Genomic DNA, 26,044 nt, shown 5'->3' with positions numbered 1-26,044 from the left:
TGTGCAGAGCAAACTGTAACTGTCCTTTTGGAATGGATTTCAGGAGACATGTCTGAAAGTAAGGCCAAGAAGATCGAGATAAAAGATGTTGATGGCCAGACCCTGAGGAAGCTGATTGATTACATCTACACCGCTGAGATCGAGGTCACGGAGGAGAACGTGCAGGTAGGTCTGGTCCAGCACTTCCCATGGAGAGCCAAGGGAAGAGCTTGAAACTCAAAGGCACAGGTTCCTTTTGGGGGTGAGGGATCTCCTCAGGCTGCAGAAAGTAAAAGGTTGAGCTTGAAAAGATCTACTCCCAGCCTCTGTTTAGTCTTGAGGCACTTTAGTGTTTTCCCTGCACTTAAGTCATGTTGCATTTAGCTTTTGTGCTGGGCTCTTATAACAAGAGCAGGCATTTGCCTTCCAAGAAGCTGTGCTGACTTGTGGGTCAGTCTGTCGGAGGTCAGAATAGACTCAAACAAGCAGTGAGTTTTAAGGCCATGGCAGGGGAATCTGGCTGTTAGTTTTTAAATTCTTCTAGGTAGTTTGAGTTGTTTGGCAGAGCTTTGAGTGGAATATATTGTTCAAAGGAGGGCGTTCTTCCTTTTTATTTCTGTGTGTGCACTCTGTCTTGAATTTCTGTGAGGTAAATGTTTGTCCAGGAGTGGAAAGAGCAATTGAAAGGCAGCCTAGAGATAAAGCAGGGTGCTCAGGAAGAGAGTGTTTCACCGTGTCACGTGGCTGTGGCTGCTGGTCAAGCTCTTTCTTTGACTCTGCTTGTATTTGTGGTAAGAAAAAGGCTCTGCACTTAGGCACTGATTTCTGGAAGGGATGCTGGGAGCTTGTGTGCGAATGTGCTTTTTGGTTGGTCTGTGTTTTTGTTTGCAAGGGGCAGTTTGAGCCCCTTGTCTTCCTCTCTGTCCCCTGGACATAGGCCAGGGTAACAAATCTGTGTCCATGATGCTGGAGAGAGAGAAGCAGTGCTGCTGCGTGCATTCTCTTGACCTAATTAACATGGCAAAATCAGACTGGTTCTGCTTGAAATGAGGTTCTTGCTGTGAGCTCTTCTGCTCCGATCCCTCGGGGAGAGTGCATGTTCTGGCTGACCAGTTGCTCCTGAAAAACCCTGAGCTGTGCCCACCGTGCAGCCCAAGCCTTTGCCATGCTTCGTGACCCAAGTCTGTGGGGGGCCTTTTCTTGCCCCTTCTTTTACAAACCTGACTTTCTGCTGGGCTCTCAACCTGGCAGTTGTCAGATTGGTAGGAGTGTGGAGCCTGGTTGTCCTACAGGACCATCAGCGAGGAGACCTTCAAGGTGCCACTGCAGCAAAGGAGCCGAGACTCAAACGCAGCTGTGGGTGGCTGCTGTGTGACCCACACTCAGGGACTCTGTACAATCAGGGCCATCAGGAGCTGACATACAACATTTCTCAGTGGGGACCTGGGGTGGAGCTCCTTGGACCTCTGGGATCTCCCGTTGTGGGAGGAAAAACAGCATTTACACGCTCTAGGGCTGGTCCCTTCTTCTGTGGGAAATATGAAGGCCAAATCCGTGTGCTTTCTGAAATGTGTGCTTTCCTTCCACGCTGCTGGTTGTTGGGTGGCTCAGCAGCACCCACTCTGCACGTGGGATGTGTGGAGCTCGGGATACCATCTGGCCCCAGTCAGCCTGCCTTGAATGGAGCTTGGGAAGGGCCTGTGCCTGCTCTGGCTGCGTTCCCAGGAGAGCATTTCGGTGCTCCAGCTGCACCTGTGTGTGAGCAGGGCTGTGGGAGCTGGAGCAGGCTGGAGAGCTGGCTCTGTCCTGCTCTGACTGGGCCTGCCCAGAAGGTCTGTGAAAAGTCCAGGTGTTCTCTTTTCCAAGCAAGTGGAAAGTTGTCTTAGTGAAACCTTCCCTCTGCGGCCCAGGGATTACAAGGAGTTAAAGTAAGATCCCTGTCTGTATTTCTGGCTTTCATCTCTCAGACAGCAAGATAAGTTTTGAATACTAAGGTTCTTTTATCGCAGGATTTATTTCAATAACCACTCCGTGAATAACTCTTTAGGCTAGAGGTAAATTAATTCATGGGAGCTAAAAAATGAAGCTGTTCTACCGTGAGATTAACTGACTAGTTTAAATTTTATTATGTTTAAAATGTTTGTGCTGGAATGTTTTATGGAATTTAATATAATTTTGGGATGAAACCAATAGAAAGAGATCCAGTCTCTGGGTGTTTTACTCTGAACAAAAGACCATAAACAGGTTAATATTCACCTGCAGCCAAAAGAAGAAAAGTTTACAGAAATGAACATTCTGTGATGTGTTAGATAGTTTCTCATCAGTGAAGGCAAAAAACAGGAACAACAAAAATTAAGCTCTTTGCAGTCTCTGGTTTAGATCATCAATGTCAAGCTTAGGAGGAGAGTTTGGTCCCTTGAATCACCACGTCCTCCTGCTGCACAGCTTTGGGTCATCCATCCATCCATCCATCCATCCATCCACCCACCCACCCACCCAAGGACACCTCAGCAGTGCCTGTCTTGCTGTTTCACAATGTTCCTTCACAGCCTTGCTTGAGCACAGTGAGACTTTCTCTTTTCCCAGCAGGAATCTCCTGGGGTCTGTTATTGCCATTCCATGCACTCTGGTTCTCTAGGGCAGGGCAAAGGTGCTTTTTTAAAGGAGTTTTTCAAACTTCCTCAGTACGTGGAAGAAGCAATTTCGGGGTATAGGTGCCGGGTAGTTTCACTGTAGAAACTACAAAAAAAAAAACCCAAGATTGCTCAGTGGCATTAACTGAGCAGATGCAGCCAAGCTACCAGAACTTGTGAATAAGTGAAAAGACACTACCTTGTCAGTGAGCAAAACAAGATGAGAGCAGAATAGAAATGAGAAGAAGATGAGCAGCAAAGGTACCATGCAGTGCAGGAATGAATGTTCCCAAGCCTGCTCGAATGCTGAGCAGTGCCCAGCACTTCACAACAAGAAGCTTTTTTTACAGTATTTTTGTTATTTCTTTTCTAATAGAAACCTGGTGGGGTTTTTTTTTGGCTTTTATAGGCCTGGGATGAGTTCAGGAAGTGCGACTCCCTTTTTTTCTAAGCTCGTATTTCTGTAGCTGACTGTACAATGAAATGACATCGTGCTTTTTGTTTTGTTTCTCATGTGAGGAAGGATATGTGTGTACAAGGGGCCAAGCCTTTACAGTCAGTTCCAGTCATCATCCATGAAGTGAGTTCCTGAGGGGGGGGGTGTTCATCCAATTTCTCCTCAAGATTACGCCCCAAATGTGCAGGCAAAGAGGATTTTCAGCCCACCTTAGCTCTGTGAAGGAGAGCACTGAGCCCATGTGGAGGGGATACTCTGTTCTAACCCTGCTGGGTGTACGTAGGTGAGAACTGCCCCAGCAAATGCAATCCTGCTTCATCCTCTGGAACTTCATTCTTAGAGGGAGATTGCAAGGCAGTGTAGATGAAGCAGTAGGAGGGCTCAGGGATGATGAATGACAAAGAGGCTTCTGTGCTGAGCAGCATTTTACCTCTGAACATGCATTTGGGATTTAACCTCCCACTTGTTTGGAAGGCATGGAGCAGAGAGAGAATTTCTGTCTTTACTGCAGTCACGTTGTACTTCCAGCAAAATCTACCCTGGGATTTCTGTCCCTGCTGCCTTCTGTCGTTCCTCCTCTGTTGCATCCCACATCAAGGTTGGTTGTAAAGATTCATATGCATGACACACAGACCTCATTCATCTGAAGGTTGGGCTTGATACACTTATTTAGAAGGAAGTTGTGTCATGCAGATTCTGTGAAAGGAAGGAAAACTAAAGTGAGTGCTGTGGGGAAGTTGATGGATGCTCCTGTGCAGCCCTGGTTGACTTCCATGGAAGACGTGTCAGACCACAGGGCCTGCTGCTCCCTACCTGTGTGGAGCAGCTGGTGGTTTTAACACATCAGTTACTCGAATTTTTCAGTTAGGTCTTGATTTTGCAGGTGAAGTGGCTGCACTGCTGCTGTCCAACTCTCATGTCAAACCTGCCAGCTGAGAGTGATGGGAGCAAAGTCCAGTGATGGGGAAGCTGAATGTGGTGCCCTTGAACAGAGGATGAGAAGATTTGGGAGGAGGCTCCTCATTCTCTAAGATGGTCCTGTGAACAAACCTGGACCTCTTCTAGACAGTGAATACAGTCCCTCCTCAGTGTGTCCCAGACATCCTTAATGAAGATGACACTTCATTTCTTGCAAGCAGCCTGAGAATTGCCCTCCCAATTAAGAAAGTCATTTTCATTCAGGTTGTAATGATTCCCTGCAAAAAGTCCTGATTAACCTGACTTCCCAGTTAAATTCTTATGGATGCTGTGCAGTGTTACCACGTGTGAGAGGTGTCCTTGTGCACAGCCACAGTTTGAGATATGGATCGTGCAGAAAGAACGAGATCTCAAATTAGCTGTCTGGAGGAAGCAGATATTGAAACTGTCAGCTTTGCAGGCACAGTAATTGTCATACCGAATGACTTGAGAAAAGAGGAAAAAAGCTTTGCTAGGAACTGTGCTATTTCCATTTCAGAAGTGTACTCCTGCACCTCAGCTCTCCCTACGGACTCAGGACTTCACAGCAAGGAAGGAGAGTTGTGTGGCAGATGTAGTTTTGATGATAAAGGGGTGATAAGTGGGTCAGTTCATCACCCTTCCCCCTGTGCACTCCAAAAGCTGGAACTGTAGTAGGTGCAAGCCCAGGGTGAGGCAGAGCACCTTTCAGCAATAAATCAGGGCTGTCTTCCTCCCTGCAGCCAAAACTCCTTGCCATGGATTGCCCTGGAGGGCTGGGGGTGCTGGTCCCCTGACTCCTCTGGGTTGGGGAACCTTCCTTAGACCTATGGAAAGTCTTATAAATTGGCTTGGACTAATAGAGAGGTCAGGAGAAAGTCGTGGATGTGGCACCAGAGGACTATGCTGGGCCTTATGGAGGTGCCTCTGCATTTTTATTCCACTGTTTAACCGAGGAACGGTGTGTCTGAAGTTGGAGAATGTAGATCAGGAGGGAAGTTGCCAGCAGCTCCCCCGTTTTCTCTCTCATCTCTGTATCCCATGTCCTTCTCATGCCTGCTTCTGGCATTCCTGCTCCTGGGGAGGCTTTGTGGCTCCCTGATCCTGTCCCACGTGCCTCTGCCTGGGCCACTTCACCCCAGGTGGAGCATTTAAGTGGAAGCACCATTGTCCTTCCCCTTGTGCTGCCTGGGAGCAGTTGGGGAGTAATAAAGCCTAATTGCCATCCTTGCACTCAAAAGCCACATTTCACTAATGCAGTTTTATCTCCACTACTTGTGCAGCTTAGAGCAGTTCACTTAGAACTGTGCACTTCACCTGCCTTGCAAACGCTAAATCCATTAATTTCTCTGGTCACGGGTTCCCCTGGGAGGGTGCTTGGGAGCTGTCTCCCTGTTTGGGCAGATGTGCAGTCCCAGCTGTGTCCCTGGATGTGCAGCTGAGGATTACAGCCAGTACTCTTGTTTGGCTTCTAATTTGACTGAATTGTCAAAGCTGCTTATAAGCTTTGATACATCCCCTGCCCTGGGGAAACGCTCCTTTCCCAGTTCTGCAGAGCAGGAGTGGTGTAAGTTAACTTTTGGCCAGGGGTACCTGGAAGGCTGTGTAGGGAACTAACCCCAGTCTCTGCAGTCCAGCATTGATGAATAAACCTTAGAGTGACACAGAGCACTTTTGGCTGAAAGATGTTTCTAGTTTAGAGACATCAAAGGTCTGTGGAAGTAATTGCACAGGCAGTATTGTGTAAAATTTGAAACTGGTACGAGTCTGCAGAGCACAGCTGGTGATCTAGATGGTTATGGTTATGTGTATATATATATATACACACTCCCCATAGATGAGATAAATTATTTAGCCAAGCAGTCAGTCTCAGTAGTAATAGCAGATGATTTTGACATAGTTTCAAGAAATGAGTGGGTTTTGGTATGGAGGCAGATCTGGCACAGGAGCCAGCTCTCTGTAAATCGTTCACGGCTGTTGGAGTTCAAATACTGAGAGCCAAATCCAGACCCAAGTGAGTAACTTGCCTGGATGTTAATGGGGCTGCAGTTTGGTCCTGCTGCATGTTTAGGCAGGGCATTTCCTCTTGTTATTTCTAAAGGAAACAGACTTTGTTCTTGCGGAAATCCTCTGCTTGCTTTTCGCCTTCCCTGGTAAAAACAAGAGGAGTGTCGAGACGCTCAGCTGGGAAATGGGAAAGAGAAAATCCACTCATCTCTTGATAGGCTTTTTATATCCTACTTCTGAGAAGTACTGTGTGGTAATGCCCCTTTCCCAAAGGCTGGATGGATGGGGGTGCACAGAGGAAGCTCTGTATAGTCTGTGCCCAGGGAATCTGACTCCTCTGCCCAAAACCCTTATGCAGCTCAGGTGCTCACCTCTCATTCAGCTAATCAGAACGTGGTCCACAGCTAGGTTTCAAAAACCTAGAATATTGCTATCTTGATTTAATCAAACCCCCAAACTAATCTCCTCCTGGCATCAGGAGGCCTTGGGCCAAAACAGGCTCCCGGGTTAATTGATTTCTCTTTTTATTGTTGCCCGTTGGGGTGGCTGCTTGGCTGCTGTCCAGCTGGGATGGAGCTGGAATGCATCTGTGGCTTAGAAAGACCTGGGGCAGGTTGTGAGTGTCCTACCCTGATGTGGAATGGGACTGTGGTGGCAGGGACAGGGAGGGGTCACCTCTCTCCCTTCCCTGGCGTCCAGATCCAGGGAGGTGAATGCTGGTAACCTACTTGTTTTGTTTAACAGCTGCTTGGGTTTTTTTTTTGAGGTGGAAGTAATTTCCCGGAAATGTGTGCTCAGATGGTGAGCACAGATGCCCAGTTGGAAGGACATGTGTGAAGCAGCCAGAGCTATGCAGGGTCTGGAATAAGACACGTCTGCAGTTGCTGTTCCACATAAGAAAGGAAGTAGCTGATGTCACGGGCTGTAACGTCCCAATTGACTTTGTTTTCTACTTCCTGTCCTTCTTACTGGCCTCAAAGGTGTTTTTTTGCAGCAGATGCCACAATCCTGATCCACTTCTGTCTCCATTTTCTGCACTTAATTTTGGAGGTGCAAAGCAGTAACGTATTTTCGGAATGAACCACAAGTGTCCACAGCATTCTGCGTGAGTGGAAACGAGGGCTGTTAATTTGTGTAGCTGGCCCCATCTTTCCTGGCAGTCTTGCTGTCACTAAAACCTACCTGAGCTTCTGGGAACTTCCCCTCTTACACAGCCCTTTGGGCACCCTGCTCACAGGCCAGTATGGTTTTGTTGGAAATAAGAAAGTTCAAGGTTTTGAGGAGTGCTGGGCTGCTGTGGGCTTTGAATCTGATGGCAACACTTATAAATAGTATAAAAGCTCTTCAGGGGAAAAACAATAAACCTGTGGTGCAGGACCTACCTGCAGCAAAGCCAGAAATTCAGGTGCACCCGTGGTTTCTTTTGTCTTGTCGTCTCTCTGCCTACCTCGAGGCCTTGTGGGGAGAGAATGTGAGGAGAAGAGCTCCGCTTTTAGCCCAGCATGGGATAGCTATTTCCATTTCTCAGAGCTTGAATGGGCATCTTCTGCATATGGATAGAGCTGAGCCTTTAACCTCCCCTCTCCTACCCCGCGAGGGATCCCGAAAGGGGAATTGCATCCAATTTGCTCAAGCTGTGAATCAAACGCCCTTTGCCGCCCGCTCTAATAATTCCCCTTTCTCGCCTCTGCAGGTTTTGCTGCCGGCTGCTAGTTTGTTGCAGCTGATGGACGTTAGGAAAAACTGCTGTGACTTCCTTCAGTCCCAGCTGCACCCCACGAACTGCCTGGGCATCCGAGCTTTCGCCGACGTGCACGCCTGCTCCGAGCTGCTGCAGCAGGCCAATGCCTACGCAGGTGAGGGAGCCCTTCTCCGGGGTCACACCTGCTCCCAGTTGCAGCAAACTGTGGTCTGAGCGAGATCTGCATGCCCTGGCTGGTCACTTCACGCTTGTGGGGTTGGAACAGGGAAGGGAATGCTTTTACGGGGTTCTAGACCTGTGACTTTTGTGTCGCGCTGCGAGTTGTGAAACGTGGTTTGGTCACGGGGGGAGCTCCTCGTGAGGTAAAAAAAAACCCTGATCCTGTGGATCTCAGCCCACAGAGGGGTTCCTGAGTGTGATCCCAGCAAGCTGTTTGTGTGCCTGTTCGACAGGTTAGTGTTGGCACGCTGGTGTCCTCCCCATGGACCCTGCCCAGCAGGCAACGCCGGGGATTTCCATTCTAGGAATAAATGGCACTGGGCAAAATGAAATCTTGTGGGTGGGAGTGGGAGCACTCAGCTAAAACTGCCAGGCAGTCTGAGGCTCTGATCTGTGCACTTACCCCACGGGTGGAAAGGCTCATGTTTCCTTGGGAGTGGATGTGTTTGGTTGCAATGAGGAGGGGCAGGCAATGGCTCCCAGCATTTCTCCTCTACACTGTAAATGTAAAGCTGTTTCAGGCAGCCCCAAGCTCTGAACTCCCCAGTACTTTCCAGTCTTCTCTGGCAGAGCTGCCCTTGACCTCTGCTTGGGAGAAAGCTGGTGGTTTTCTCCACTCAGTTTGTTTTTCTGCTTGTCTGATAATTTGTATGGGGATAAATACACCTGCTGTCTCCCAGGGCACCTGCTCTGTCCTGCAAAATTGTCCTTGTCAATGGCTTTGTCCTTAATAGGACCATAAGTAGGCTCAGTGGAATAAAAATGTGCCCACTGAGTCCTCCCCTATTCTCCTGCAAATAAAAGTAAAACCTTTTCAGCAGCTCTGGCTGTATTATCCCCTGGAGGAAAAGGTACCCTGGAAGGAATGGTTAATTGTATAAAAGCCTGCTTGTAATATCTCATTATCCTTGCTTCCAGGCCCTGTTTAATCTTTAACCCAACAAGCAGTGCATTCACTGTATATTTATTTGGTTGTTTGGCAATTAGAAAGTCTGCTTTGTTGTTTTATTGGCCTTCATAAGTCCCAGTTAGTACAGCAGTCCATGTAATGTTAATGGAACTCCATTAATAAAAATGCCATTAAAATTCTTTTCACTATGTTGTTTATGTAACAGCCTTAAACCAAGGCAGAAGGTCCCCAAGCTCAAGACTCCATGTCTACAGGAGATCACTTACTTGACAAATGCTTAGTTCTGGCCAGTGGATCACTTCAGTGGGTGGAGGAGCCTTCTTGATGCGGGCACCAGTTACTTTATTAAAATCAGTAAATGTTCTTACTTGCTTGCAGCTAATAACAAGAGATCAAATATATTTTAACTGTCCAGAATGAATGACTGTGAGATGTTGTCCAGAAGTCAGAGTGCCTCCAGCTGACTGTGTGAGGAGTGTTTCCTGCCTCTCAAGTGTTTCAGGCCAGAAGAGTTCATTAGATCTTTTATATACTTCCAGCACAACAGAGTATTAAACTTTATCCACATACTGCTATTTTCAGTCAGAGCCTTTGGCTTAGCTGTGGGATTTTAGTCCCCATTACGCCAAGTAGGGTCTGTGACTGGGCAAGTCCAAGTCCAGAGTCCAGCTCTGGTGAGAGGGTCGCTCAGGTGCCAACTCCAAAGGGCTCCTCTCCAGAAGATAAGCCAGCTCATGGCCCCATGGTGCTGCTTTTTTGTCAGGCAGAGCACTTTGCAGATGTGAATACTCGAGGCAGATCTTGCTGCTGGGGGAGATTTTTGGATAAGTGAGTCTGAACTTCTCAAAGCTGCAGGATTAGAGCTCGAAAAAAGCTCCTGCAGATAAAGAGTCTGAGCTTCATGTTTCTGTATTTCAGCCCAAGATAAATGGGACTTAGAAATGGCAGGTGAGATTAAATTGGCAGTCTATGTAAGAAATGCATGCAAAAACCAAAATTGCCTACAACTGGCTAATGACACAGTTGACCTAGAAATTATTTTTTGGAAAGTAATTCTTTCCTGTGCCTTTTGGCTCGATGTAAAGCATGACAGATTTGATGATCCTCAGTCATAATTCTTCCAGTTTGGGGTTATGATCAGTGACATGCATTTTGTTTTCAAGTGGTTCCCAGAGTTACAGCATGGAGGGATCTGGAGGCAGAAAAGGGAGAGAAAGGAACTTGTAGAGTTGCTGCCGTCCTTCCATTGACTGAAAACATGGATTTCATTATAATTTTCTGTTCCCCCTTTTCATTTGTTGAACAGAGCAGCACTTCCCTGAGGTGATGCTAGGAGAAGAATTTCTCAGCCTTAGTCTGGACCAGGTTTGCAGTTTAATATCAAGCGACAAGCTCACGGTGTCCTCTGAAGAAAAGGTACAGTAAATTGTGTAGCAAGAGCGAATGTAAGAATGCTGGAATGTGTCTAGATCTTACACCAGGAGTGTTCTCATGGTATGCTCTTTAGGGGCCATTCTGCAACAGAGATCATGTGAAAAGGAAAATTAAAATTATGCAAATCCTAAAAACACATAAAAATGACCTTCATTTGGTTGTTCTTTGAAGGAAGGAATGATTCTCAGATCTATATCACTTCCAACAGCCCTAGGGGTCAGAACCAAATACCTTCTCTCCCTGGAAAACTAGGAAACTCCCATGTGCTGTTGTGTAAAGCACTCATGACCTGCTGCCAAACCTCAGAAAAGGTGAATTTCATTAAGCCAGAGAGGAGTATTGGCTGCTGTTGCATGTTGGGTGGAACAACTAAAAGGAAGGAAGGAAGGAAGGAAACAAACGTTTTTCTAACATCATCAGTGTTTTTAATGGAAGAGGGGGGGGAAAAGGCACTGGTTGATACTGTTTTGAAATGCTCAGCACATCTTGTATGGTCTGGAGTCCTGGGGAGGAGGTTGATGTAAATGGTGCCTTGTGGGAGGCTACAGGAGAGCTTGGGGATGATGGGGTTTGTACCTTCAGGACCCTTGTTTGGGTGGGACGAGGCTGGCCCTGGGCATGTTGGTGCTGCTGCACATCCAGGTGTGTGCTCTCCTCCTGCTGAGCCCCTCTGGGTGCTGGGGCACACAGGGATGGTAGAACTTCCCAGAAAACCCACTCCACGGGAGGAGGGGACACAGGGGATGCTCCGTTCAGATGCTGAGCCGGCTCCGTGGGGTGCTCAGAGGTGACACAAAGGCAGGGCCAGAGAGGGGAAAGTGGCACCAACTCACAGCAGAACAGCTTTGGACGAGCCCCAGCAGCCTGCAAAGGGAAGTGCAAGTTTAGTAACCAATTTTTTCCAGTCCTGTGCAGCATTGTTAAAAAAAAAAAAAAAGCTTTTGTTGGCCTTGTGCCCAGAGGAATCAAAGTGCTCCCTTCCCTCATCTGAGCTTTATACAATCAAACCCAGTATTTCTTTAGCTGATTGTAAAAGTTGAGGGAGCAGGGCAGTGGAAGGAAATGTAAGCATAAGCTGTATGTTCAGAACAACAGAGCTGAATAATGGCAGAGAGGCAGAAAATGGGAATGGAACATAAACATGAAATGTTTATGGAGTCCAAAGAAGTGCTGGAAATTGAGGACGGGCTCTTAGGCTGCTGTTCCATGTTAACTTTATGACAGACAAGCCATTTTCCTCACCTATGTTCTTCCTATTTGCTAAGGCTTGAGATATATATTATAAAAAAAATATATAAAAGTAAATGCAAGTGTGTGTGTATGCCAGTCTACGCATACACAGATGTATCCATGTGCACAGGTGATGGAGGGAGAACTCTTTGGAAGCAACAAGATGTTTTTTAAGTAGGCAAACAGTTCAATTTCCCCATCATTCCAAGATTCTCCTCCTTTCTTTCCTCTCTCCCTTGTTGTATCAACCTCTGCACTTGTACAGACCTTTTTAGCACAGGGCAAGGATTTGCTTTGGTCCCTGCCTGCTCTTTTTGTTATAACTGAGTACTTGGAAGACAGTTTTATTAATGTTTTCTAATTGGCTCTTTAATTATGACACTGCAAGCTAAAAAAATTCCTATAAAAATCACCTTTATTTGCATTAACTAAAGATGTGGGAAATGGAGGGGCTTTCAGCCCTTGAGAATGGGCTCCTGCCAGCTCACAGCAGTGGCTAAAGAAATTTTTAAAAGGGTTGGGATTTTTGGATTGTGGATTCTACACGGAGTCCAGTAACTGGCTCTTTGACTCATGTTGCTGACATGCAGCAGAAGCTGATGCATGGTTTGGCTCCTGGGAATCTCCAATAACTGGGAAAACATCTGGGCTGGCTCTTTCCATGGGTAGTGTGCAGGGAGGGGATATTCCAGGCTTTTACCCTTCTACTCCACAGAGTTGGAAATTTACTTCTCCCAAGTTTGGGACTGCTCCCACAGCCAGGCAGGTGCCAGCTGCTACCTCAGCTCCAAATCAAGCCGTGTGGGTAAAACTGCTTTGGTCCATCCCACCCTGGCAGCAGGATCCTGGCTCCTGGGGGAGCAGCAGCTGCTTGGGGTCTGCAGTGGGCACAGCTCATGGAAGGAGGGCACAGCACTAGTGGAAACTGATGTGGCCTTTAAATGGAGATATTGCTGTCTTGGGTTAAGTTTTTCCCCCCTCTTCTCATAAATTTAGGAGTCGGAGCCGACGGAAGGTACTAGAATCTGATTTTTTTTTAAAAAAATGTTGATATTTTTTAGGGTAGGCACAGCAGGAAAGCATCAGTGTTTGCCTAACTCAGGAGTGGTCTCCAGTTTGTTCCTAGTGCACATTTGCCTCACCTTCCTTGAGACTTGTTCAGTGTCATCTTGTCCAGATGGGCTGTCCCAGCCCTGTGACCTGCTCTGTAGCTCAGCCTTAGTGCAGAAGAGGTTAATGAAAATCCTGTTTGTCGGCTAAACATTTGCTTTATCCTCCTTCCACAGTCATTTGCAATTAAAAAGATCTCACAGCAACCCAGTTTCTACTTTAAAGGCCCCATAGCCGAAGTTAAATTGCTTGTTTGCCTATTTATTTGAACTTTAAAATGCTTTAAGGCTCTGCAGTAGTTCTTCTCCCCAGCATTTGCTGGGGTTTGATTACACGGCTCCCCTGTCGTGTTGCTTAAATCCTCATCGAAGTGTCCTGAATTCCAAACAGTTCAGCAGGGGCTTTGGTGGCACAGGAAATGAGGCTGGTGCTTTACTGCTCTTTAAAAGTATAAAGTTCAGCCCAAGAGGAAGAAACCCCTCTCTGCTCTGCCTCTTCTTCGAGGGGAGGATGTGTCTGCCGGGACCTCCTGCAGACACCTTTGCCGGCAACCACAGGGCACAGCCGAGAGATGGTGCCCTCAGTTCTGGTTGGTTTAGTCAAATTGGTGACCTTGGACCAAGCAAAATGGTTTCTTGGGAAGTGGTGGGAGGGATGGAAAGAAAGAAAAAAATTATCTGTGCAAATTGGCCTGACCGGTTGGTGACCCCGGAGGGAAGCTGAGACCAAGAGCACTTACCCAGTGCGCTGGGATGAAGGGCTAGTGATGCTTTTTTTGGGGAAAAAAAGAAAGGGTCTGTGGGAAAGGGTTCTGCTCAGCCCCCAGGGCAGTGAGAGCACTTGGGGGATGCTGTCTGGAGATCTGAGCTGCAGATCAGAATTTAATTCTGCCCCTGTGGGGAAACTCCACTGCAGCGATCCAGATCCTGCTGTGCGGCCTCTGAGACTGCACCAGCCCCTCTACCCTGCCTTGCTGTGTGTTCAGAGAGCCTTTCCCACTCCTGATGACATTTTTAGGCCTTTCCTCTGTGAGTGAGGCTCACAGTTACATAAGCACATGCATATTCATACCGGAGCCCACATAGGACGCTTCTGCCTGTGCATCGCAGGGCTCTGCTGGCGCCTGCCCATGGGCTGTTTGTGAGCACCTCGTCACGGGGCCCGGCTCTGGATGCTTATCTCAACCAGTTGGATCTGGAAGTACAACTAGAATTTGGTTCAGACCAGAAGCCCAGTGCGCTCTTGTTTCCCAGCTGGAGTATCCGAGTATTTTTAGCAGCGGAGTGCAGAGCCCCCATGGCTGCAGGCAGGGCTTGTCCTGGGTGCGTGGGGAACTTGTCCTCAAGACTGCTTGGCTTCTGGGGTGGAACTGGTGCAGTGATTAAATATGAGTGCAGTGACTTACTGTGTGGCCAGGCTCCTTGGGGAGAGAGATCTCTGTTATCAGGAGTAATTGTTGTGGCTGGTTTCATGAATAATGTCCAGTGCAAATGTCAGCAGGCTCATTAAGTTTCCTGGCTGCCTTCCAGCCCTAATGTCCGAGAGGTATATGATTGCCCTGGACATGCACTTAGCTCTGGGAGTGATACAGCACATCTAGATGGGAAGTTGCTTGTTAACATGCATGGTCAGCTCAGCTCTTTGCCACAGTGGTGCTCTGTGCATAGTCACGACTCGATCTGTTTGATAGAGGTCTTGCACCTCCTTCCTTCCACACTGCAAAATCACAGTGCTTCTGATTTTGGGTAGGTGACTGTGCAAGCCAGTTCTCCCTTCCCCCTTTAATTGTAGTTTGTCTGTGTAGGTGTTCGAAGCAGTTATCTCTTGGATAAATTACGAGAAGGAATCTCGCTTGGAGCACATGGCTAAACTGATGGAGCATGTTCGCCTGCCCCTTTTGCCCAGAGATTACCTGGTACAGGTCAGTCTGCAAATAAGTCATTAGAAATTGCACTTAAGCTGCTGGTGGCTCCTTAATCAATGGCTTGGCTGTTTGTGCCTGAGATGGGTAATTTGGGGTGTTGCTGAGTCTGTAAACAGAGGAATAAAAGCAAAAACTGTTTGGACTCTGAAATCAATGCTCTCAGTCAGAAACCTTCTTGTAAATGCTTCTGGGGGAAGCATCGAGCTGTTCTTCCTAAGTTAATTCCTGGGATCTGGGCCTTGATAATGAGCTGAGAATCCCTGAAGAAGGGGTTGGCATGTGGGCTCTTTAACTACAATTCTTTTATCATGTGCCTAAAAAAATCAATACAGTTGGCATAAAATTGGCATTCACAAGATGAACCCATCATGTGCCTTTTTTTTTTTTTCCCCTCTCAGCTGTATCTTCTGATGGAATAAAAAATGCTGCCTCTCCTTAAAAATTCTGACTCACATCAAAGAAATTACTTATTTTGTGCCCAGCTCTCCTCTGCTGAGTTAAGTGTCTGGCAGAGGGTGATAAAATACTCTCTCTCTTTGTGAGTGGTCTTGGAAAAACAGTGAGAAGCTTGGATGTCTTTCTTTGGGAAGAGCTGTCAGTCTATGTTTGTCTTCTGCATTTTTTTTGTTTGTTTGTTTGTTTAATGTTGGTGCTTTGGAAGGGAAGTTCCAGGTTTCATGTTCTTTCCACAAAGCTCCTTGTGACCTGTGCCTCCAGGTAATGGAGTTTAAATGACCTTTCGTGTGTGTGTGCGTGTTCTCAGACAGTCGAAGAAGAAGCTTTAATCAAGAATAACAACACCTGTAAAGACTTCCTTATCGAGGCCATGAAATATCATTTGCTTCCTCTGGATCAAAGGCAACTGATAAAGAATCCCAGAACAAAGCCCAGGACTCCTGTGAGCTTGCCAAAGGTAAGCAGAACTCGTCACTTCGTGTCACCTCCCTCGCCTTTATGGGTGGCATTTTCTGTCTTTGCCTTGCCGTGCTACATCTTACCAACTCCATGATCGTGCTTTGAAGTGTTTTACTCCCTCTTCTGGCATTGCCTGTGCCCAGCAAGGATACATAATTAAGCTGGCTGAGCTTAGCTGGCTTGTTAGGGGAGGCCGAAGCATTTTGTCAGCCACAGGCGGTTTTGTGACTCGCTGACCCGCGGAGAGGCTGCAGCGCTGGGAGGGCTGGCTGAGGTGTGGTGGAGCCCTGCTGAGGAGGGTCACAGTAGGTGTCTTTTTGTTTCCTGTATCCATAGTCAGAAGCCAGGAAATCAGGAAAACAACAGCACCCAGCCCCGTGGGGCAGGAAGTCTGAAGCGAATTTCAATAGACTCAAAGCAGCAACTGAATAAATAATCCGTGTTGCTCCCCCCATTTGTCCTGCAGGCCACCACTCTGGCCACCACTTTATTAGTGAAGAAGGAAAAAAAAAACAACCACAGAAACTATTTTCCCTGTGCCCCAGAGATAAACACAGTTTGGCACAATCTCTCTCGACAGACTGTCGCTGGAGTTGTTCATAAGCATTTTGGAGATTCTAAGACATCAGAATCACACCGTGTGATTTTTCTAAGCACAAATGGTGTGGAGGCTGGTCTGTGGGATGGTGCATGAGATCTGTGCTGTTTGTGATGTTTAGATATTGGACTGTCCATTGAGAAATTGTAGTTCTGCTATATGAGTCAGCGTGTTGTGTCCTTTCTGCTCTCACTGAGATGAAGTTGGTAGAACACAGCTGTCATGAAGGGCTGACATGTCCCTTGTTCAAGGGACATTAAAGTAGTGGGGGATAAAAGGAACAGCAAACCAGTGAGTTCAGAGGTTCTCAACAGCCTCTGTAGTACGACCCGTGAGCACAAACCCAAATCTTCTGCAGGTCTCTCCTCCCTTCTTTTGAACTGTGGAGAAAGGGAAGAAGGTGATGATCTTTCAGCAATCCTTTTACTGAGAAACTTTCATCTGGCCTGTTGGTCCTGCTGATGAGGGATTATCGTCTGCCGCCAAATCTCTTAATTCTGTAATCGTGTGAAGCTCTGCAGCTTTCCATGGGAGACTGTTACACAATTGGTAGTCAGGCTGTTAATTTACACTCGATTTGCTTTCTAATGTCATGTTCTCATCTTTGTAGATCAAACAGGTTATTATTTTCATACTCTTCAAGTTCTTGAAGTTGCTGTCCAGCTCTCTGCTTTTAAAGGAACTGTGCTTGGAGTTGAGCTCGTTACCCAAGTGACCTCAAGTGACAATCTTATCCCCTCAGCTACTCTCAGCTGCCTTGCAGAGGCTAAAGCCAGTTTCCCATCTCCTGGGGCCTGAACCCCATGGGAGGTTTGTCTTCTGGCAGCAGACATGGCAAGTTTGGGAAGAACCACACTGCATGCTGTCCAGATCTTCTGGCCTTCTCACTTTTTCACCAGTGTCCACCACTTGCTGTTGCTGGGGGTGGAGTCTGGGGCTGGATGAACCCTTAGCCTGACTCAGCAGAGCGGTTCTTGCGCTCCTGAGGTTGCCCTTGATCACCTTCATGCAGCTCTTCCTTATCTGAAAGGAATTTAGGGTTTAATTCCTGAATTTGCATCAGTACCTGTGGCAGACAAAAGCCTTAATGAAGCTGACAAATCACTTCCTTCAGCAGCTGAGCACCCCAGGTGGTGATTTCCCTGAGTGTCACCTCCCCACAGGTGGCAACACAGCTGTCAGGTTTTATTTGCTAAGTGGCAGTGATTATTTTTAGCACCCCCATGGAGATAATGACTAAACAGTGGACTGGCAGTGGAAATTCTGCTGGAATCTTCTTCACTTTAAAATACTTTTACAGTGGGTCTTTCCTGTGCTTTGGTGCCAAAAGGGTTTTGTATTTCAAGGGGAAATTGGGCAGGTTGCCCACCTTGGACATGGTGAGGAAGGGTAAATGGGGCAGCCATATTTAACATGCATTAAATTGGAGATAAATTGTTCCCCCTTGAAATAGAATTGACTGACATAAGTGCTGCTGCAGAGGCTTCTACTTGGCCTGCCCCATGTATTTTGGCAGCTGCTCTTGACCAGGTTGTGGTGATGGTTTCTCTGCAGGGAGCAGCTGCTCAGGGTTGTCTGAGGTTTTCCAGCTCTTTTCTTCCCTCCCCAGGTGATGATCGTGGTGGGTGGGCAAGCCCCCAAAGCCATTCGCAGTGTGGAGTGCTATGATTTTGAGGAGGAGCGCTGGGACCAGGTGGCTGAGCTTCCCTCACGGAGATGCAGAGCAGGTAACGGGACCTTTTGCTGCCACCTTCTTTGTTTCCCTAATGCAGCTCTTCAGCACTGGATGGATCGTTTTAGCCATCCCTTCAGCCTTCCTTTGTGCCCCTGACCTCAAACAGCTCTTTGGTTTTGCCATTTCTTTCCCTACAGATGTTTTTCCCTTCTCGTTCGGGTGGATGAACCTCTCTCTGCCTGCCCACCTTCCATAGCCACTGTCTCCCCTTCATCATCTCTCTTTCCTGGCTGCTCCTCCATCAGTGTTTCCTCTCCTCCTCCTCCCATCCCCCTGGCTTGGCAGCCCACAGGGATCCAGTTTGCCTTGCTGGTCTCCTAGTGGAGATCAAAGGAGCTGAGTCAGTCCCTCTTGGTGCCGAGGAGTGGGTGACGGCGAGCAGATCTTTGAGTTGGGAGCGTTCCTCTGAAAACATCTGACAAGAGTGTGGATCACCATTTGGTGTTCCCTCTGGCTCACAGAATTACTCAATCAGGTGTGAAATCCATCTGTGCCTTCTGCTGCCGTGGTTTTGTGTGCGTTTCACCCCCCGTATGACTCGTGTGTTTTACCACGCTCGGCTTCAACGCTCTTAACCTGCCGAAGCCGCCAAAGCCGTGCCCATGTTCCCGGCTGCGTTCCACACCCTGGCAGGCGTCTGCTCCCAAAACTGCTTGTGAAACCGCTGTAAAACCTCCCTCCTCTCTTGCCAGGGGTGGTGTTCATGGCTGGCAACGTTTATGCCGTCGGGGGCTTCAATGGGTCCCTGCGGGTGCGGACGGTGGACGTGTACGACGGCGTGAAGGACCAGTGGACATCCATAGCCAGCATGCAGGAGAGACGGAGCACTCTGGGGGCAGCGGTGCTCAATGACCTCCTGTACGCAGTGGGCGGCTTTGATGGCAGCACTGGTAGGTTGGCTGAGCGAAAACCAGGCAGTGCCTGACCTGAAAAAAAAACAAACAAACAAACAAAACAACGTTTGCAGAGGCCCCGCAAAGATTGCAGAGCTTTGGTGAGGTCCCTGTCCCAGAAATGGGGTTTGCTGCGTGTTGTAACCGACCACGTGCAGGTTCTGAGCCATCAGCAATTGCAGAGAATCTCACTCTAGTTATTTTCTTAGTCTCGTTCTCTGTATGAATACGCTTTTTCCAGACTGAAAAGGGATTTTTTTTTTCCTTGTTTCAGTTAAATTTTTCATAGCGACATGAATAAAACACCAGCAAGGCACGTTACAGGGTGTGCGCGCCTGGGATTTGTCTTGGCATAACTGCATGTTTAGATTCACACCTCTGCCTCTGCTGTACAGCTTTGCCACTTGGTTAAGCCCTGAACTGTTTCAGCTGCTGATGAGTACGGTGCAGCAGGGTCTGGGGGAATTTTTAAAGCTTTACATGGACATTTTGTGATGCTTGAAAGGATGTGGGGCTTTTGGGGCATGGAATCTGGACTCTGCTCCACCTCAGTGTCTCCTCAGAGAGGCAACAGTCCCAGGGCAGGGGTGATGGGGTAACATTTTTCCAGCTGCTGAAGCTGAAGGAGTGGCACTGACATGCTCATCCCAGCCTGGAAGGCAAGGGATTAGGAAATGGGATTGCAGGAGCGTGGCGGGAATTACGGGCTTGGGAGGAGGCGGAAGGCAGATGAAAGTGCAACACCAATCTTTTTTTCTTCTCTTTTTTTTTAATTAGAAAACCTGTGTATCCCCTTTTTAACTAGGTCTGGCATCAGTTGAGGCCTATAGCTATAAAACCAATGAGTGGTTTTTTGTGGCTCCCATGAACACAAGAAGAAGCAGTGTTGGAGTTGGAGTTGTGGAGGGTAAGAAAATCAGCAGCCATTTCCATCAAGCAAACGTTCCTGTGCCAAACAGAAGCCTGAATGGTTAAGTCCACTAGGAGGGAACTGCAAGAACTCGACTAGTTGGGAAAGATTGATTTTATATGATGTAATTGCCGCAACTTTTTCCATTCTCTTCTTTATCTTAGTGAAAAATCACGTGTAGCTTTCCAAGAGCCTCAGACCAGCCCGTGCCTCCTGTGAGTGCCATTAGGTGTGGGCAGGTTCCTGGGAAACTTATTCTTCCCGGGCTGCCTGTGGCTGGTGAGAGCCGGTGCTGCTGTGCAGTGGCTGCCGTCGCTCCCGGCAGGCGCCGCGTGGATGGAATTCCCATCACGGAAAATCTGCTCAGAAACAGGAACACAGTTTGTCCCACAGCCCCAAGCTGGTGGGTTGGCAGGAATACTAAAACCTGTGTTTATTGACATCAGGCATGCTCTGCTCTGGCTCTTAAGTGAGCAGGGACTGGCAGCAGCACAGGCTGGTGCTGCGGAGGGTGCCTGGGAGGAGGGTGGCAGCTGCTGGCACCTCTGTGTCAGCACCACACTGCAGGGAGCTGGGACTGAGCAGCTTGGTTTGGATCCAGGAGAACGAAATTTCTTCCTTTACCAAATCTGTTCTGAAGCGAGTGTAAGGTTTTATTTAACCTTGTCTTCAGCACTTTCCAATCAGTGCAGTTCAGAGCAGCCACTGGCACGAGCCCTGTTACAGACCATGCTTTGCAGTGGTTTGGTTTGGCCTGTTTGTGACATATAATACATGGGAATGTGTTTGTGAACATGGGAAATACATGGAATGTATTTGACTTTTACGAACATGAAATGCGTTTATGAACATGAAAGATGTTTAAGTGAGAAGAGAGGAGGAGATAAAGTCAGAATAAATAGTGTTGTTAACTTAAATTTGCATATTTAAGAACCATCTCCTTCAAAGTTGACTCACGTTCGAGAAGTGCTGGGCTGCTGGGATTTGCTGAAGGGGTTTGAATGCAGAACAAATATTGAGTATGGACCTGAGAGATTAATTTCTATGGGCAGATTTTCTACTGGAGACTTCGGAAATCCTTTTTCTTTGCTTTGTTTGAAAGTGCAAATAAGTCTTGCACATGTTGAAGTCCATAATTAAAAAAAAAAGAGGGCATGTGACTGGGACAAGAGTTGATCATATTGGTGTAGGGAATAAGCTGCAGCCTTCAGTTAATCCACAGGGCTTGTCTGAATGTGGCAAAAATTGACCTGATTTCTGTGGATACTGAAAATACCTAAGAATTGATGCCAGCCAGGGAACTTGATCTTGCCTTGCTTGGTCTGGCACTCTTGCCTGATTCATTGACTAACACCAGGTGGGTCAGACCAACAACACAAATATGTTTACTGAGACAGGAAGATGCAGAAGGAGGCCATGAGTAAACCTGAGGGAGAAAAAAAAGAGCCAGGTTGTTCTTGGAGCCTTACAAACATCCAGAAACAGGAGAACGCAAAAGCTGTTGGAGGGAGTCTTGTGCATGCAAAGAGTTGCACAGCTCCTTTGTGGCCAGGCTCTGCTGTTATGGATTGAAAACTGGTCTTATTTCTGGGTTTTGTTCAGGTTAGAATTTTTCTACATATCTGTTGAGCTTTATTAATGGTTGTTGGTTGTAGCATCTAAGAAACCTGGACTTGATCTAGAATGCCTTTGTGCTGGCTGTTTCAGTAAGGAGAATTCCTCTCTGCTCAGGGAGTTTACTGCCTAAATGCAAAACAGGCTGATAGATGATACAGGGAGACAAGGACAGAGTATCAGTCAGGCCCGGGAACAGAGGACAAGGTGGAGCATCAGCCTTGTTTCATGTGTGATGCAGTCCCAGGATATCTGATTGTGCTCCCCTGGTCTCAGAAAGTCTCTGTTACTCATCTTGCCCTGAGGGGAGGTAGGGAGGGTTGGACACACTGTGCTGTGAGGGTGTCCTGGGGCATCTGCTGTCTTGTCATCACCTGGCACGAGTGACCAGGCTGGTCTCAGCTGTGCTGGCAGCATTGCTGGGTTTTGATTTGGCCCAAGTTCTCCAAAATCAGGTCTAAGTTTCCTTGCAGGTATTACATTATTGTAGGAGGCTATTGCATATTTGTTGCTCATGTGACACCGTAATTAATGTGCAGTGCTGGCTGTTGACAGCACACCTTGCCTTGTGGCACCTGAAAGGGAGGAAACGCTCCATCAGCAGAACACGCTTTGGTGCTGCCTCTTCTCCTGGGCCAACAAGTAATTTGGAAAACCCTCTGGGCTGCTGGCTTCTAATTGAGCTGCTGTGCTGTGCCCTTGTCTTAGCTGACAGCTTTACCAGCTTCACAAACAGCCACACTGGTCTGGGAGTCCATTCCAGATCCTCCCCAGACATCCCAGTGGGTTCAGGCACCTCTCCCAGGGCCTCCCCCGGGCAGGATCCTCACCTGGGGCTGTCAGCTGTGATGGTAGCACGAGCCAGTGGTGGCCAGGACGCCAATGCCCGTGTGTGTGTGTGTGTTCCAGGGAAGCTCTACGCCGTGGGGGGCTACGATGGAGCGTCCCGTCAGTGCCTTAGTACCGTGGAGCAGTACAACCCCGCCACCAACGAATGGACCTACGTGGCTGACATGAGCACTCGGCGCAGCGGGGCAGGTACTGGCTCCCAGATGTGTTCTGAAGAGCAGATGAGCGCCTGGTTCTCCTCTGCTCTTGGAAGGGAAGTTAAAAATGTGGCTGCGCTGGCAAGTGCAGCCTGTTATTTGCCCTCCTGCCCACGGGGAGGGGGTAAAACCGTAATTGCTTGGAAGCTCTCAGCAGCTCTCCTGATTTCGACAAAATCCGCCAAATTGTGAGTGATTTCTGGATGAATGAAATAATGCTTGGTGTCTCTAAGTAGTTCTGCTGACAGATGTGTCTCACTTGTAAGCAAAGAGTTCCCTCCCCCCAAATCACCAGCTGCAGGGTCAGCTGAGCACGGGAGAGCCAAGCTACACCTCCCTCTCTGCTATCACTGGGGGGGCTGTTGGATGGATTTTCATTTTGGATCTTCCTGCAAGCATCCAGGGGGTGCTTTGCAGACCTTTGCATCACTGGGTGATGTGCAGACCAAAATTCATCTCAGATTGCCCCTGCTAAGCTAATTTTTAGTGTATTTTTTGCTGGCAAGAGCTGATCTGGAGGATTAGAGGAAAAGATGTTATAAAAGCATTATATTCTAGTCTTGATGGTTTCTAACTTAGTACATAATGTTAAGCACGATCTGCTGCTCAGCTCCAGAAATGACACTGTGCTCGGCGCTGCCGGCACTGCTGTCCCCGTGCTGACATCTAGTGGGGACCAGGACAGGTGTCCCCAACTCCCTGGGGTGGCCCCAGTCCAGGCTGTGGGGATGTGCAGGCACTGTCTGGGTTTAGTAGAATCACAGAATCAATGACAGGTTTTCAACTTGGTCTCCGTGCAAGGGTCTGTTCTGGGCAAGGGTCTGTTCTGTCCTGGGAAAGGAGAGGATGGGAGCACCACTCGGGCTCAGCAGCTGCTGTGCCACCAGAACATCCCCTGGTGGTGTATCCCGTGCCAAAAATATGATGTGTCACACTGCTCTGAGGCTTGCCATGGCCAGCAGGAGCACAAACCACAGCAGCTGCCGTGCTCCAGCTGCAGGATGGCAACACAAGGTGGGGAAGGAAACAATTAGAGCATTACTGCTCCCCCCTCACCCCAAAACAGGCCAGAATGTAACTGCGACCAACTGATGAATTAAAGCTCCACCAGCCACACCACTCTTTGGGGACAGGTCTATCACCATCACCTCTCCCTTCTCTAGACTCTCTTAACTTGCTGCTGCTGGGTTTGGTTTTGACCAGACATCTCACTCTGTACCAAGAGGTACTGAGATCCCAGCATGGCATTGAGATTAACGGTTCACCTCTGGCAAACACATAATTAATCTTTAACTGCCATAAATATCCACCTTACTGGGCCAAATCCTTGGTCTGGTTGAGACAGTCCAACATCACTTGGGAAGGGCAGAAAAAGCCCCAGAATAAATCCTGGCTCCTGAGCTGTACAAGGTGTCTCCCAGTTCACTGGAAAATGGGAAGTCTCTTCAGTGGTGAGTAAAGCCTACTACATCTGAGCCCAGCAGCCTGGGTTAGCAGCACCTTGGCGTTTGACTATATTCAGCTCTTTTATTTTATACTTCTAAGAAATAATTTAATTAGTAAACTAATTTAAGCAAGTAAGAGAGTAAAAGACTCAGAAATGCTCTAAAAGCTTTTCCACCTAAAACTACCTCCCTGGGCAGTGAGACAGGCAGGGCACACACAGACAGGATGTTCCTTCCAGGAGGGGGAGAGAGAGAATCCCAAGCTGGTCCAGCAAACCCTGGAAGCGTTCAAAAAAATGAGCAGATTTTTTTTCCACCCTAAATGCTGACTTTGGGCTCTCTTGGCAGGTGTGGGTGTTCTCAGCGGGCTCCTCTACGCCACCGGTGGCCACGACGGTCCCCTGGTCAGGAAGAGCGTGGAAGTCTATGATCCAGGCACAAACACCTGGAAGCAAGTGGCAGACATGAACATGTGTAGGAGGAATGCAGGTAACCACGACACACCTTCCTGCAGTGTTTGGGTCAGTTGCCTGTGAGGTTTTTGACGCAGTGAATGTGCCGGTGCCGTGAGTGACAAAAGTGGAAGACAGAGCATCTGCTTGGGAATGGATCGGAATGTGGCATGAGATGTTCTCTGGGGGGTGAGTTAGCCCGTGTCTGACCGCCTGTGCTCTGCTTTGAGGTGTGTGTGCGGTGAATGGTCTGCTCTACGTGGTGGGAGGCGACGACGGCTCCTGCAATTTGGCCTCGGTGGAATATTACAACCCCAGCACGGACAAGTGGACGTTGCTGCCGACCAGCATGAGCACAGGGAGGAGTTATGCAGGTAGGCAACCAGTGGGAGAGCTGGCAACAGCTGGGCTCGTGCATAAACTTGAGGGCTGTGCTTCCTGAAGCTTTAATCTTACTTTTTTTTGTGTGTGTGTTTGATGTTGGTCTCAGTAGAAATAGCTGACGTCTCTGTCTGCTGGCCTGCTGCTGGTCTTTGGCTTTGCAGGGTGATCTGAGCCAGCCAGCAGTAACTGTGTCTGTTTGTCCATCCTTACAACAGGTGTGGCTGTGATTCACAAACCCTTGTGACACACAATCAAGCCAATGTGAGGAGCAGAAGTGAAGCGGATCCAGCTAGGTGGCGTTGGGAAGGTGACCGACCTCTGACTTGACCCATCTCATTGCCGTCAACGTCTTAGCATGACAAGTGATACGTTCCAAGCATCATCCACCCCGTGGTGGGTTGCATAGCCAAGTGAAAAGCCCTCTGGGGGACATGTTCCATGCTAGACACGAGGTGTTGCTTGTTTTCTGTGGTGCAATCAACCGTTCTTCTCAGTGGCGTGTCCCGAGATAAACGCTGTGCTTGGACTGCAGGCACGGAATTACCTGTTTGAAACAAAACTGCTACGTTTGGGCACGTGAGTAAACGTGAACATTCCTGGATTTCCTCACTACTGATGCTCCGTGCACATTGTTGGCTGAACTACTTACTCACTGTGCCTGGAGGGTGGACTTCACTACTGGCAGTGGAAACCTCTTGAGTTCCAACTGAGAAAAACAGTCAGCAGAAATGGACTGGAACAGGGTGCTCTGGCTCGAGTGTGACGCTGTCTCAGTCATACGTTTGTACGTGCCACTGGACTGCCTGTATGTACCCCTGAAATGCTTGTCCTATGGTGGAAATAAATACCTTGTGATTTTTCTACTTGCCATGAATGCTGTGTGCTGTACCTGACGGGACCTGCTGGGCAGTGCCTTCCCCTCGGGGCTGCAGTCTCAGCCCCTGAGCCACATAAAACCTCCCAGCCCCACAAAACACGTGCTGCTCCCACAGGGTTTGTTGCTCCTGTGAAACAAATGTTGCTTGAAGAGAAAGTATTCCTGACCCACACGTTTCAGCTGTGCTGAAATCCCCTGTTCTAGCTCTGTCCAGCTTCTCAATGCCATTTCATAATAGAGCATTTAGATGTTAAAAAAAAATACCTTATGGTGCCATTATTGTGGAGACATTCCATACAGAGAGAACCCTCTGTCACCCAAGCAGGGATTAATGAGCCAAGTGAAATACCTGCAGTGTTTTAATGCTTCCAGAGCATGGAGATTAACTAATCACTGTCACTGTAATTGCTATTTTAATCTTGCCCTTACTGAAGGCATTCCTCTATTAGTATGAAGAACTCATTTTTCAAAAATTTTCAAAACAGACAAATGTAGCTCCAGCTGTAGGAGAGCTGTCTTGCTTATACACCAAATTCTTCTAAGTTTTCCATTTAAGAAGATGTTTGACTTCAAAATCCTTTGTTGTGTCTCCTTGTGAGCTCTGGCAGGGAGTGGGCTCTCAGAAGCTTCCCAG

General features: G+C 48.0%; 1 protein-coding gene across 3 annotated transcripts in view; it reads left to right on the top strand.

Moving 5' to 3' along the window:
- KLHL3 (kelch like family member 3) overlaps window positions 1-25,399 on the top strand; it is a 53,308-nt gene extending 27,909 nt beyond the window's left edge. For all 3 annotated transcript variants that reach the window (XM_027892463.1, XM_027892466.1, XM_027892465.1), the window contains 12 exons: window positions 44-165; window positions 7,706-7,868; window positions 10,150-10,259; window positions 14,422-14,538; window positions 15,305-15,454; window positions 17,664-17,781; window positions 18,482-18,679; window positions 19,488-19,589; window positions 22,116-22,244; window positions 24,046-24,186; window positions 24,380-24,523; window positions 24,749-25,399. In XM_027892463.1, the coding sequence (XP_027748264.1) occupies window positions 44-165; window positions 7,706-7,868; window positions 10,150-10,259; window positions 14,422-14,538; window positions 15,305-15,454; window positions 17,664-17,781; window positions 18,482-18,679; window positions 19,488-19,589; window positions 22,116-22,244; window positions 24,046-24,186; window positions 24,380-24,523; window positions 24,749-24,777 (1,523 nt within the window). In that variant the 3' untranslated portion in view covers window positions 24,778-25,399. The remainder of the gene's footprint in view (window positions 1-43; window positions 166-7,705; window positions 7,869-10,149; window positions 10,260-14,421; window positions 14,539-15,304; window positions 15,455-17,663; window positions 17,782-18,481; window positions 18,680-19,487; window positions 19,590-22,115; window positions 22,245-24,045; window positions 24,187-24,379; window positions 24,524-24,748) is intronic.
- The last annotated feature ends 645 nt before the right edge of the window (window positions 25,400-26,044 follow it).

The sequence above is a fragment of the Empidonax traillii genome, unplaced genomic scaffold (genome assembly GCF_003031625.1).
Source record: "Empidonax traillii isolate 1590-97213 ecotype Southwest subspecies unplaced genomic scaffold, ASM303162v1 scaffold353:size574767, whole genome shotgun sequence".
NCBI classification, from domain to species: domain Eukaryota; kingdom Metazoa; phylum Chordata; class Aves; order Passeriformes; family Tyrannidae; genus Empidonax; species Empidonax traillii.
The sequence above is the reverse complement of the archived record's forward strand: the minus strand, read 5'-3'. Positions and strand labels throughout refer to the sequence as shown.